Raw genomic sequence first — 14,549 nt, forward strand, 5'->3', positions numbered from 1 at the left:
TCATACATTAAACTGGAAATTCTCTCCATCTCGCCGGACACCCACCAGTATGTTCTTGGTCAATATTTACAGCAGCCCACGACAACCACATCGCTTTCACAAGCCCCCCTCTTATGTCAAGAAGTTGGCAAGAATTTCCCCCTCCTCGTGGTAAGGGATTTTAACGCTCCCTCACCCGCTTAGGGCTACATTCACGACACCAGAAAAGGATGAATGCTGTGGCAAGACACAATCTTGGCTACTCCCTTATCACAGACCCGTTGGGCAACAGCCTTGCCAGAGACACCACTCTTGACCTCACTTTCACTGCGAACATTACGCAGGCAGATGGTCCAACCTTCATGAACATCTAGGCAGCGACCACTACATAATACAAACGATCGTCAAGGCTGGCCCGCAGCGCAGGAAATCCAAACAGCCTGCCCTGGTTGACTGGGATGGCTTCCGCGAGTTGCGGGCAACGTCCTCTACAGAATTTGCCTCCTCGATCGACCAATGGACAGCGTCCTTACTACGAGACGTTAAGCGTGCTACCAAGACTCCCCCAGAAGACGCCATAGGCGAACGGTAGACACCAAGCTGCTGCACATGTGGGAGGCCCTCGATGGTGTGCGCAAGCGCTATAACTACAACAAATTGAACCGCTCATTACGCAAACGCATTGCTATATTAACCCGTCAAATTGAAGATTACGCTCTTCAACTCTGCCGCAACTGGCATCAGCTTTGTAACGTTATGGAACGCTTACTTAACGTGCCCAAACAGTGGAATATTCTTCGTCGTTTGATAGAACCAACGTCGACAATAACTGCTCAGCACCGCTCCTTAATCACCGCTCTGCAGAATTATTCACGTACCAATGAAGACCTTATCCAGGACATATCTAGTCGGTACATTGTCAGTGCTACTTCGGTTGATCTCCCATGCCACACTGGGGTGGATAATTTAGCCCTCGATTCCCAGATTACAAAAGCGGAAGTAAGGTCCGCAGTTTCACTACTTAGACCCCAAGCAGCACCTGGCCCGGATAAAATAACAAATAAAATCTTACGAAACCTTGACGAAGAATCACTTGAAACGCTCACATCTTATCTGCAAATGGTTTGGGAGTCGGGAGAAATACCAACAACATGAAAAACCACCACAGTAATTCTGATAGTAAACCAGGAAAACCACTCACTATCGAGAACCTTCGGCCAATATTTCTCACATCTTGTGTCGGCAAGATACTCGAGCATGTTATTCACACTCCACTACAAAGATACATGGAAGAACATGCCCTCTACTCGCATACAATGTTCAGATTCCACCCTATACTTTCGACGCAAGACGTGATGCTGCAACTGAAGAGTCACATTATCGATGGTGAAGATGCCTCTCGGTATGGGGCACGTGCTATTCTGGGGATAGCCCTTACCAAGGCATTTGAAAATGTGCCACATTCATCCATCCTTGATGCCCTCGCCACGCTCAACGTAAGCGCCCGTACCTACCACTACATCTGCAACTTTTTAACGGACAGGACAGCCACACTCTCCGTCAACGATTTGCCTGCGCCTTCCATCACTCTCGATGGGAAAGGGACACCACAGGGGTCGGTCCTCTCTCCATTCCTTAACAACCTGGCCATGCTTCCCCTTCCGCCACTTCTAGAAGATATCCCCCACCTCCACCACAGCCTATACGCGGACGATATCACCCTGTTGATTGCCAGAGGTAGCGACGGAGAGACACAAGATGCCCTTCAATTGACGATTGATAGAATCCCAACTTACGCTGAACAACAAGGATTGTCCTGCTCGCCCCAAAAGTCAGAGCTACTGGTCTATCGACCTAGATCTCCCTACAACAGAGACCTTCCCACAATAAATCTGCATGTGCAACATCACCCTATACGAACAGTCCCTACCATTCGCGTATTGCGCTTCCACATTCAGCAGAATGGCGGCAATTCGGAAACAATGCAACTACTGCATCATAATGTCTATCAGACCACTAGGCTCATCTCCCGCATCGCCAATAAAGAGCACGGCATGAAAGAGGCCAATCTCATACGATTGGTGACCGCCTTCTTCATAAGCAGAATCCTTTACGTTGCTTCATTTATGAAACTTACGCTCACCGACAAGAAAAAATTAAACATAATTGCATGTCCCCATGTCTACGCCTAATGCGAAACTCAATGACCTAGGTCTTCGCAAAACTATAGACGAATTCATTGAAGCCCAACGTACGTCGCACTACGAACGATAAGGCCAAACTCCTACAGGACGTCATCTCATGTGCGCACTCGGCATACCTTGCGTCTTCCAGTTTAGCCAGAAACTCCCGCTGTTCAAACGCCACAATGCAAAGCGTGCGCTGCACCTAACGCCGAGCTCGATCATATTATATGGGCCTGCCCCGCAGCTACTCACTCAGTTAAACACAGCACGAACCCTACATTCACAATCACCACGGCCGAGCTGTAGGAGGCTTTGCTGCTCAGCACGTGCCCGGAGGACCAGCTCTGGGCTGTCCGGCTGGCCGAAGACGCCGCCAGAATTCAAGGCCTGGCCGCCGCCTGAGGAAGGGGGTTACACAGGGGCCCGTCTCCCGGCTCCCCCCCCCCCCCCCCTTTGACCCCAGCAGGGACACTCCAATAAAATTTCTTCTCTCTCTCTCTCTCTTGCGACCCCCTTCAGCGCGTTTGAAAGTCGTTTGTGTGTTTGTGCTGCCTTGACACTACCCAAAAAGCAGTGCTTTCGAAATGCATTTGTGCTGCGTTGAAGGTGGTGACAAGCCAAGTTCAAGTCACCGAGTGTTTCTGAATACGCGGATAAGCGTGCGCAATATTGAGCAACGAGGAGATCGATTTCGTGCACGTCAGATGCTTCAAGAGCCGGTGGGTCAAAATAAAAAGGCGATACTTCTGCTTTGAGATTGTAGCTGCCATCATCCTTGAACTTGTCATTGGCATATTCCGACGAGCTCACACAGCTGCATTCCTCGTCGGATGGCATCGCCATCTTTTCGTGCGCCAGCTTTCCGTGCGTCAGAACAGGCATGTGGACCCTGGCTAGCCGTTGCGGCGTGTAGCGGATTCTGTGAGGTCATCGGATACGGATTTCATCCGATACGATGACGAAAGGCTGTCACGTATGTGATAGCAGACATGGAACTTTTTGAGAAATTGAATCACTAATTGTTGAGTAAAGGAGTATTCATCGAATTTTGATTGAGCAGTATACGAAGTTCTAAAATGAATTGATAAGAATGTAGAAGACACTGTAGATACCGGTGATTAAGAACAACTAATAGAGGTAGACGACGTTTACGAGAACGAGATTATTCTATAGCATAAATGAGAACAGGATGTAGGCACCCGGCATTGAATCAGAGGGCGCAACGAAGCTCTTTGGGTTGCCTCAGCATTGTTGGTACCGACCGCCAGGGATACTAAGAAAATGGAACGCTCTCTGAACACAGTGATACGCTGAGGTGTCAGTGCCCTTTTAGGGGCGAAGCTCCTTATGGCGTGGCTTGTGCGTCCCTCGTAGAACGTAACCACTAGTGGCACATACCCGAAATAGGTATAACGTTTGACCTCCAAGGTGGTGCAGGTGAGAGATTTCTTCTGTGCGTTGTTCAACAATAAAAAATAGTGCTCAATGTACATGCCAATGGCTGCTAATGGGGAATGAGAGACAGGAGCATTCGCCTTTTAGTCAACGCGCATGCTGCGATCCCCATTAGCAGCCATTGGCATGTACATTGAGCACTATCGGACAAGAAAGAGTTGCTACATTATACTCGCTGGGTGTAACCTCCTTAGATTTTTAGAAAGGTTTAGCGAGCGTTGAGCCGCAGGGCCATGAATACAATGAACTAGTATTTACCATGAATGAATTCGAGGTGGTTAAAGGGGGGAAGCAGATACGAAGCGCAAGCCGTAAGAAATTAAAAGCCGAATCCTCCTGTCTCTCATTTCACATTAGCAGCCACTGGCATGTACATTGAGCACTATCTGACAAAAAAAGGTTGCTACGTTATACTCGCTGGGCGTAACCTCCTTGGTTTTCGAAAGGTTTAGCGAGCATTGGGCCGCAGTGCCATGTATACAGGGAACTAGTATATACCATGAAATCAAGGTGGTTGAAGGTGGGAAGTAGACCCGGAGCGCAAGCCGTAAGAAAGTGTGCGTGTGCCACCTCTCGTTTAGTCCTTGGAATGTCCACTGAATGGCGGTGCTTCTATATGGGGAATATATGGAAAAAAGATGCGAGATGGTGGGACTTGGAGTGTTGAATAGATGGACGAACGGACACACAGACAGATGCATGGATGGACGCATGAAAGGACGCAGGGGCGGATGCATGAACGAACGCAGGGACGGGCGCACGAACAGATGCATGGACGGTCACACAGGCGGACGCATGGACGGACGAATGCTTCGCCCCACTCTCCATCATTCACTCCGAGGATATGCTGCCATTTTTTTGCTTCCTGGGCGCTTACATAATCAGCCGTGACCGCTTGCTCACAAGTAAAAAAGAAAATGATATGCACGTGCAAGTTAGGTTTTGTTGCGTCTACTCGCTAGGCTACGCATTGCAAGACTAGGTTTTGCTGCGCTTACCCGCTAGGCTGTGTGTTCTGGCGCTACCACCAAACCTCGTAAACTGCATTGCCGGGTGCCTATAAGGTCATTGACGTATCAAGTGCATGGCAAGCTTGTTTGTAGACTACAAGACAGGGGATTAGAACAGAAGCAGAAAAAAAAATGGTCCCGTATCTGCATGCTTCATTGCAAATGTCGTCGATTGACGATAGCCTTCCGTCTTATGAGAGCGCATAAACATTAATTTGATGTTCTGCACGAAAAAAATTGATGAATGGGAAGGTGGAGACGCTGCGTTAAAGTGCCTCGATGAGCCCAGCGGTTGGGTGCCATCACCGTATCGTCTTAGCAGAACGCAGGAAGCAACCACCTTTTCGTTCATAGCGTTGCATTATCAGCTTAGAGTAATAAATGCTACGTTCGTTCGAATTAATTATGTATGAGTTTTATAGTATAAAGAAGCACGCCACAGTATATTGACAGATTGATGTTCTGCCTCAGATATGCTCAGCAATTACTTTTTAATTGGCACTGCGCACAAGTATGAGCGCAGAAACCAGAGCAATATTGGTGGGCGCTGGAGAACTGAAAGCAAACAATAAAAAAACAAAAAAAAGGCGTTTCGGGTGACAAACAGACAAGCCAACAGACTGACCAAAATTTGTGCGTCAAAGTATCCTAAGAAAGACGATCGCCTGTAAAATGCTCACTTCATCTTCGTCATCACTGTCTAGCGAGTTCGTGCTGATCAGCGATCTTGTCGCACAGAAGCTTGGCGAGTCGATGTAATCATGACTATACGAACACTCTGAAAGCACACAGACTAGCATTCCCACAGCAGAGAGTACAACCTCGAAGATCAGCACCGAAGAACAACCCCATCCACGACTATAGCAGTCTCGTCAAGCGAATGACAAGATAGTGTCAGCAACTAGGGTGTACCTGATGGAAGATACTTGTACGAAAGAAAAGCAGAAATCATTTGGAAATCCAAAAGACGACCCACCAGATATTGAGGATGATTGCAAACTGAAGACTGCAGATTTCGTTGTGTTGTGGTCCTCATGTCTGTGCAAACAAATATCTTATGGAATAAAATCAAAGTCATTTCATCTAGGCAAGGAAGTATAAAAAAGGCACAAGAGGAAGTGGAAGGCTGCTGCCAGAACTTAGAACTGCCGCACTTCGCGTAAGCTGCAGAAGTGAATATTCTAGGAATTGTGTACGAGATAGCGTGTCTCCTTGAAGCTGCGAAATACCGAGACCACGTCACAGCCGCGAATAAGAAAGATCACATGAAAATGGAGGCAGGATGCTGATTCTTACAAGGTAAGTGGAGCCAGGAAGCTAAAGCGAAGGAAAGGGTTGCCTGATATCTTCGGGACAGAAAGAGCCTTCAGGGGGCGTTTTGATGCGAAGTAAATATGCTCAGCAAGAGCGTAGAGACATCAATCGATGTCAATAGCGCAAACATGGCACAAGCGCTCAAAATATCGCTGGAATATCAATTGCCGGAGGAGACCTGGATGACAGCAGTATGGACGAACTTGGAACTCAGGAATACTGTCCAACATTGTGTACTAAGAACACGAGCGTGCGTTTAGTGTTCCTCATCATCATGCATCATTTGTGGGGACGCGAAGGATGTTGTGTATAAGACGAGGAGGTACGCTATGATCATCATCAAGGATAGGTTGGATCTCGATCTTTCAATAAAGAAGAGGTCAGTGCCATGGAGACAGCTCGTCCTTTTATCCACACCCGCCATGGAGATCGGGACATGTCCCCGCTTTGGTCTCTGTTCTGATTCATTGTTCACTGCTTAATGAAAATTAGTGACGAGGGTGTGGGCAAAATCAACCACCTTGCAGCTTTCCCAGGACTGGCCGTACTATTTAAAAACGGCATTATTTCAGTATGATAAAAAATGCACCAAATTTCTCATTTAGGAACTAGAATATCCGTCCATAAACCGCCGTATAATGTTTCATCCTACACGCGTGTACTTGCGGATGACTGCATAATATATCGACCAATCAGAGCCCTGATGATCATCTAGTTTTACAGCATGACCTTGAAATCGTTACAAATCGTCGTAAAGCCTGGTAAATGAGACTCAATTAAAATGTAATATATTGGCATTTTCCTGTAAAACTTCCAATCATAACTTTTCGTATTACATAATTACAACCCTAATGTCTCATACTTCATCGTACAAATACCTAGGCGTAAATCTTACACCAAGCCTTTTCTGAACTTCTCATATGACAATCAAATGCGCTAACGCCTCCAAATCTCTTGCGTATGTTCGCCGCAACACACATAAATGCCCATCTAGCATTCCTAAACTTCTCTTCTTACCATTTGTACCGGCGCAGCTTGAATTTGCGCCTTTTATATGATCCCTCTGTCATCAATACTTATTTCGCATGTTCGAGGCTATCCGAAATCGAGCTAGTCGATCTATATCACGCAATTATAATTACCAGTCAAGAATAACGCAAATTAAACCCAATCTTCCCCATTCAAACTCTAAGTAGTCGAGGTGACATAGCACTCTTGTCCTTGTTGCACAGACAAGTTTACCAAATGAAACCACCAAACTTGGCATTGGTACGCACATCCTGCACATCATGACGTCTTCACAACGACCTCACTTATAATGGGAACACAGACGCATTTAACTCATCAGCCTTTGCACGAGCTATTCCACTGTAGAATTCGCTTCCTAACAACACTGTAACACAAACAAGTAAAGACAGATTTAGAAAACTTGTAACTCTACACTTTTCATCTCAACAATATTCACATTCATAGTGTTTACATTCCGTTTTGTAAACGTATTGCGAATTTAGTTTTGTTTTCCTTTTCTCCCTCTTGTGTCTAGCTGTCTGCTAGCATGAAATGGTCTTGTTTTTGTTTTTTTGCTGGGTGTTTTCCAGTATCTTGGTTGTTTATCTCCTAATTCAAGCATTGTGTTGCAGTATTCTGTAGTTTACGTTTTGATGTTCATGTGTGTGCTCATGCTATATGCATTTTTAAGTATTTTATACGTCACCATTGCATCACCTCTTTTGTAACAATCAATATTATTTACTCATTATTTCTTGTATTTGGTTTCCTTAGATTTTTTGTTTTGTAATGCTCCCTGTGGGGCCTGTAAGGTACCTTTACATAAAAATATTACATAAAAAATAAATACATAAATGAACACGCTGTTACACATTCTTCTTTGAACCATATGCAAAGGAAACATGGCTGCTAGACAAAATGGATCAGAGCGTGTGCACATTGTATTCTGATGGTATACCTATACCTTTGCAAGATACTTTATGTTGTACTGCCCCTAGTAGATGCAGGCATTTTGACGTTCCGGTGTATAAATTTTCAGTTTTTTTCCTCAATTCGGCCTTTCGATTGCTAGGTTTTTTTTTTTAAATTGAGGCATTCAATAATTCCTAATTTTGAGTTTCGGCGTTTTGAATCCCATTGCACTGAACATGGCCCCCAAGACCAAGGTGAACGCCAGCGAGCTTCTTTTCATCCTAGCAGACTGGGGCCGCAATCTCGACCAATTACATTTCAGGAGCGATTACAAATTCCCGTGAGGTAACGTCAGGAGCAGCCACCGATTTTGCTCACGCGCATACAGGCCACACACCTGCCCGATGAACGAGTAACATCCTCGAAATGTCATTGGCAGATCACATCGCTGGCGGGACAAAGCTACAGTACAGGCTTCGTTGCTAAGTACTGTACAAGCTTTCCTACACATTTGAATACACACTGACGACGAATCAAAGTTCACGACCTTACCGTAGCGTTACTGAGCGGCCAGCCAGCGAAGGTCATGTGCAGAACCACGTAAGGCAGGGAGAGGTTGTGCCCGTCTGCGCAACAGTTATAATTGCCACAAAAAGGTGTACGTTTCCGAGTGCGATATCTCGTTAAAAACTCTTTTTCGAATTCCACAACTTAGCGAAAAATATTGAGTAGTCATCTTCAAAAAAAAAAAAACAGCGTATCTGTCACCAAGCAAACTCTGCTGTCGAAACTTTATGTAGGCCTGCACGCTCATTAGGACTTTGAAGTTATAGGCACCGTAATGAACACTGATTTGAAATGCTTCAACAAGGTAACGTGGCTGAAACCATCGTTTCGGCAACTCGTCTTGTTTACTTTATAAGAGCAACACATTGTTTGCACGGACTTTCCTTAATTGTTGAACAATTTTTCATCACTTCAGCTTTTCATTTTGCCCGAAATGGCCATGGCCTTGTTTGGGCGTATATGAGTCATACTCAGAAGACTAATAAAATTAAAAAAAAACGTACAGGGGTACGTCGCTTATTTTCACCGGTGAAACAACTCAAACATATTTTCTTTAAAGCACAACCAATGATCACCGAGTATACAATGCGTTACGTGGACAGACGCCTGGATCTTTCTACTCTTCCGGGCAGTTTTCAGGCTCAATTAGACTTAAGCATCAGTACGAAAAGTTTTGACCTTCCACAAGGGGAACAAAACCACAGGTGTTAGCTAAATACGGCGCACCTGTCGCGAAAAAGTACTACAGAAATAGTACGATATAACGTCGGAGCCACGTGATGTTAGAACTCACATTCCGTAATAAAAGCACACATTTGCTCAGTGATAGCCAATTTTTCCTCATAAGAGCGAAGTGACACTTCCCTATAAATAACGTTTCACTACGTCATATTCTTTGGCTAAACCTTCTTTCACGCTTTGATAGCTGTAGTCGCATATCTGCATAGTTATGCTGATGAACAGCCTGGAAAAACTTCGTTATTTTAGCACACAACCCAAATTCCGGTTCTCAGTTGCAAAACGAACAGCCGCAAGTCGAAAACCATCGCGTAATGCAGGCACTTATATTGTAATAACACGTACCGTCAGTGACAATACCGGAGCAGTTCCTCTCCCGGAAGCTGCGGCAGGCGCTGGTCAACATTTCTGGATACTTGCCCCACACGCAGTACGCCCTGGGCACAAAAGTCGCGGGACTATGCAGGGTAAAAGCAATGGCTGCTGTCAAAAGTACGAGTATCAATGAAATAGACCCCCAAATTTGGTGCAATCAATTGATCTGCATTCAGCCATATAATTTTCCTCTGCCATGCACGACTTGGCATGACTGAAAATTGTTGATGAATGCTCAGTTAAAGATGCTCTGAAATACTTTTTCAAATAGCAATGAATTGGATTCATTAAAGGAACTTATTGCCTCACGAATTCACCACCACGAAAATTGTTACAATCCGTGCACTACGAGCGGAGTTAGTAAGATTTGTCGCACACTGCGATGCTTTCTCTTTTCTGTGGTCTCGACGAAAGCGCTGGAAGTTAAGCTGGCAGGGATGGCACTGGGAAAGAAAGTACGTCACGTGCCGTGAATTTGACCACTTTACTTTTTTCTCTTCGAATACGCGGCTTATAAGTGCGATCATGCCCGCGCGCGTGGACAAGTCGCGGCTTGCCGCGGCGGTCCGAGCATCGAGCCGGCGCGTCATGCTCAAAACAAGCAATGCGCCCAATATGTTACCTCGCTCTACCAGCGTGCGTGTCTAGAGACACGTGTCTGGAGGAAAGGATTCCATGCGACAGTATTTTCACGTGAGACAAATTCGTATTCAATAAACCTTTTTACCCTTTTATAGCGATTTCTGTGTACAATGAGTTAACGAGGCCGTTACGAGAGCATTCGAATGCAAGAGGCTAGAGAGGTATGTATATATAGAGAAACATCAAGAATGGATGTATATGTGGGGTTTAACGTCCCAAAACCACCATATGATTATGAGAGACGCCATAGTGGAGGGCTCCGGAAATTTTGACCAGCTGGGGTTCTTTAACGTGCACCCAAATCTGAGCACACGGGCCTACAACATTTCCGCCTCCATCGGAAATGCAGCCGCCGCAGCCGGGATTTGAACCCGCGACCTGCGGGTCAGCAGCCGAGTACCTTAGCCACTAGACCACCGCGGCGGGGCGAGAAACATCAAGAAATGCTTCGCTAAGAGGTGCTTCGTATTTCAGCGGGGGAGGAAAAAAATCGCGTGTAAGTATTGTGGAAAAAAAAAGGCGAAAAATGAACCCCTCTTTCGTACTTGAACTCGGAGCTGTTTAGAGGCCCTTTAAGCGGGTAATGGTGCAATTCCCATGGTAGGCGACCTTCAAGAGACGTTTCGGCAAAATCTGGAGCAACTGTCTGGGCTTTCATATGACAACATCTGACAATCAGCAAAAAGTTGCAAAAATGTGATTTCTGGCCTCCACCTCTTTGTACAGATCCACATTCCTGTACCACGACCACAGTGCATCGATAGCACGCTACTGATAGCTTGAATTCCCGCTTTCTAGACATTCCACACCTTTCTTGCACACACTGCGCCATCCTTCATGAATGAAAACTTTGTTTTTCTTTATCTGCGTAGTTCATTGGCTATTCGAGCATGGCCTTGATTTTTGAAAGCGCTCCGATATGGCGAGATTGTCGAAGTGGAAAGCGCATTGTCCGCGGCCGGATGTAGTGCGTGCGTGCTTCGAAATGCCGAACACATGGATATTGCAGTGTGTTTGCAATCGATTTCATTAATTTAATGAGAAGCAGCGAGTATGAGAGAAAGAAAGAAAAAAGCTTTATTCTAGCTATATACATGACGTAGGTGGGAGGTGGAAGATGCTGCTCTTTGATTGGACTTGGACTCTGAGACCAAAAACGATGCAAACCAGCCCGGCACGTCGACAAGCTTTGTTTTCTGCTCTTGTTCGCCTCAGTTTTGCGTTTCAGCAAGAACTTGCCCTGTCGGAAACTTCTAGAAACTGTTAAATATACATGTACAACTATAGAAGACCAAGCGAGACTAACAAGAGTTCTTAGTCTTGCAATAGTAAACATAGTTGACTGAACAAGATTGACCAAGCAAGATTAGCGAGAGTTCTTAGTCAGCGCTTGTCTTGCCTATTTCTTCGTTCGTCTCGTGTATTTCGCGCTGGTCTTACTTTTTATAAGACAAAATTGTTTAGGGCAAGAAACGTGACGCTACGCTAGGTTTAGAATGAGGAGAGCTCTGCTTTGCCGCATAACACACCCTGATATAATGTTACAACAGGGTCTTTTGGAGAAGTTCTGTTAAATGAGCAAGTTTACATTTTTTAGAGATGTTGCCTGTAAGATGCCTATACATTTTGCACATTTCATATGTTTTGTTACAATCCTTCCTTAGTTTATGCAAGCGTTTCTTTACAATGCTAAGATTTGTGCCACAATTTTGAATTTGGAAATATACATTGTTGGCTTGACATATATTTTGTCAACAAACCTTATATGCTTCAATAGTTAATTTATCCAGCTTTTCGTTTATGTAATATATAAGCTATTGCGTGAAGTGGTTTTTCTAACAAAAAGTTTGTAGTGCAACTTAGAAAACACCTATGTTTCCCGCAGTATGAAGATAAGGTGGATACACGCGACTGATAGCCCCGGGAATCGGTTCCACGAACGACAGATCTTCCAGCCGTTGGGCTTTGAAAGGCATCCAAAATAGACATGAGGTGAGAAGTTGGTCATGCCAAAAATAAATATGACGATTCTAGGAGAAGCCACAGCCACCCGCTTCGCAACTTCTTAGCCATCGTAGTCGTCGTGCATGGTGTGTTGTCTAAGTTCGGAACTCACTCTGAGATTTCCGTGTGCCCTAATACGCGACATTAAATTTTTCGTTATGAGCTGGTACCGTTTCCTAAAATCATACGCAAATGTTTTGGAGCTTTTGGCTTAGCGATTATGTTGTATTGGATGAACATAGCCTTATAAAACCACATGTGCGAGCAGAGATTGAAAGTCATATATTGCGAGTGTTCGTTTGCTTTTCATGTTTCAAGAGAGCGCTATGCTAGAATAAATATACGGAGTCTTCTTTACATGTTGCTGTGAACGTATCAATGATTATTGAACGGAGGAGACGACTGGCCACAGCCGATGTTTTTTTTTCTTCTGAAATTGGACGAAGAGAAGTTATTCTTTTGCGTTTTGTTGACAAAAGGGGAGCATGGCTAACAGGTATTTTTATATGCAAAACGACTTGTACCAAAAGCTGTTGGTAAATGACGTTGACGAATACCGGACGCAGTTTCTTCATTTTTCAGAAGCTGCCGTGTAAGACGCTGCTGACAGTCCTCTACCAACCTCGCAACCGCGTATTCTGCGATGGTGATGTCCCACAGCCTTGGGAAGTGCTCCGTGAGATAAAAAAAAACAAAAAAAAAACTAGGTACAGATTCATTTCGATTCGGCTAGCTTTCAGGCTTGAATCGCGTCGTAGCAGCAAACGTTTTTAAATTGTTTGTTTTAATGATGTCCACATCTCAAATACCCTTGAGAACATGCACTATATCTACTTTGAGATTGTGCTTGGTATATTTTCCAGTCAACGTGTTTTGCCAGCATTCTTACATTTGCTGCCAGTGACGGGAGAAACGGCTACTTTTATTTATACTAATAAGGCGAATTCATTTACCATGCTGGTTAACGATGTTGCAGCATACGTGCACTGTAAAGGGTTTTTCAATAGCCGCGCCCTGGCTTGCTTTGCTAAATAACGCCTGTGCTTGAAAGGTATTTGAAAAACAAAAACATGTCTGCCCTTCTCAAACTACCTACTGTGAATGTTGTGTCTATGAATAAGGGTGCACAGGCCCTCGGTTGTTTGAGTTTTAGTTTTCACAGCCCACATTGTTACTATATTGAACGTGGTCCCCTGGCCATGTGCCCTGAATTATAAGCACGAGCCTGCCAATGAGAGGTTTCGCTCACACCCCCGGTGCCAGCATCCTTCGGTGGATTAGTTCATTTGTGTCACAGAGGTATATACAAAAGTCACTGCACCAATGTCTAACGAGAATACTCACGTCCGCAAACGGGAAAGCCCCGTGGTGGTGGTCTGCAGATTGGCAACGATGCTTTGCAGAGCTCTGTAGAGAAGCACAAAATGCGCGGAGGCGACTGTTAAGCCACACTTACCTAGGCGTGTAATGTCTCGATTGCCCACGCAATTCGGTATTAATAAGAGAATTGTAGCTGTTTGTCTTTAAACTGCTGACCATTTTCCTTTTCTGGTGTGAATGCACAACAGCATGTCATGCATGAGGAAATCCTGATGATGAACCTAACACGTGACGCACAAGGCTTATACTCTCAGAACCTACAAGCATTACTGCTGGCGTGAAGTGATGCCAGTTAAGTAGACATGATCTCGCAGTACTTCAATTATATTGCTTTACCGAGAACACCGACATTACTACAAACTTTTTCAAAGGTATCTTTATTGAGCATATCATCAAAAGATGTCACAACTTGCTCGGCCATCGCCGTCCAAGCGTTCGGTAACCCACAAAAACGTAAATGGTAAAAAGCCTATTGATAACCTAAATGTCGTTATTTCGCGTGTTTCATAGCTAAAACATTATAAATTGTACAAATCAGTGTTTATCTAATTTAATCCTCAGGCTGCATGCGGATGTCTCTGACAGTTGCGAACAGCTTACGTTATAACAAATTCCCAGTAAGTAATTTGACAAGGCGATCACTGAGCGGAAACGTTTACCTTCAGTATATGTAGAAAATGCAGCAGTTATAACAACAATTTTATGAAGTATTTCTAGATTTGATAATTGCAGAGCAATAATAACGTATCAAAATTACGATTTATTCTGGTGGGCTGATAAATATACTCAACCTTTAGAAAAGTGTTCCAGAAGGTAGTATCAGATAAATTAGCTGGAGCTTTCAACTACAGTATCGTCCTCACTACTCGAAACTGGATGGATGGGAAATGGATACTTTCGTCACACCATGAATGCCGCGCAGCAGAACCGTGCTGTTGAAGTTGTAGATAAAGGCACATGCCTTCGTTATTTTAAGTAA

The 14,549-nt window shown here is 44.6% G+C and overlaps 1 protein-coding gene across 1 annotated transcript in view; it reads right to left on the reverse strand.

The window, feature by feature from the left end:
- Positions 1-14,549, reverse strand: part of LOC119169878 (uncharacterized) — a 148,812-nt gene that overhangs the window by 22,810 nt on the left and 111,453 nt on the right. The window contains exons 5-7 of the mRNA XM_075883357.1: positions 13,535-13,597; positions 9,515-9,606; positions 8,417-8,490 (exon numbers count right to left, since the gene is read on the reverse strand). Coding sequence (XP_075739472.1) covers positions 8,417-8,490; positions 9,515-9,606; positions 13,535-13,597 — 229 coding nt within the window. The remainder of the gene's footprint in view (positions 1-8,416; positions 8,491-9,514; positions 9,607-13,534; positions 13,598-14,549) is intronic.

This window comes from Rhipicephalus microplus, chromosome 2 (genome assembly GCF_043290135.1).
Source record: "Rhipicephalus microplus isolate Deutch F79 chromosome 2, USDA_Rmic, whole genome shotgun sequence".
NCBI lineage: Eukaryota > Metazoa > Arthropoda > Arachnida > Ixodida > Ixodidae > Rhipicephalus > Rhipicephalus microplus.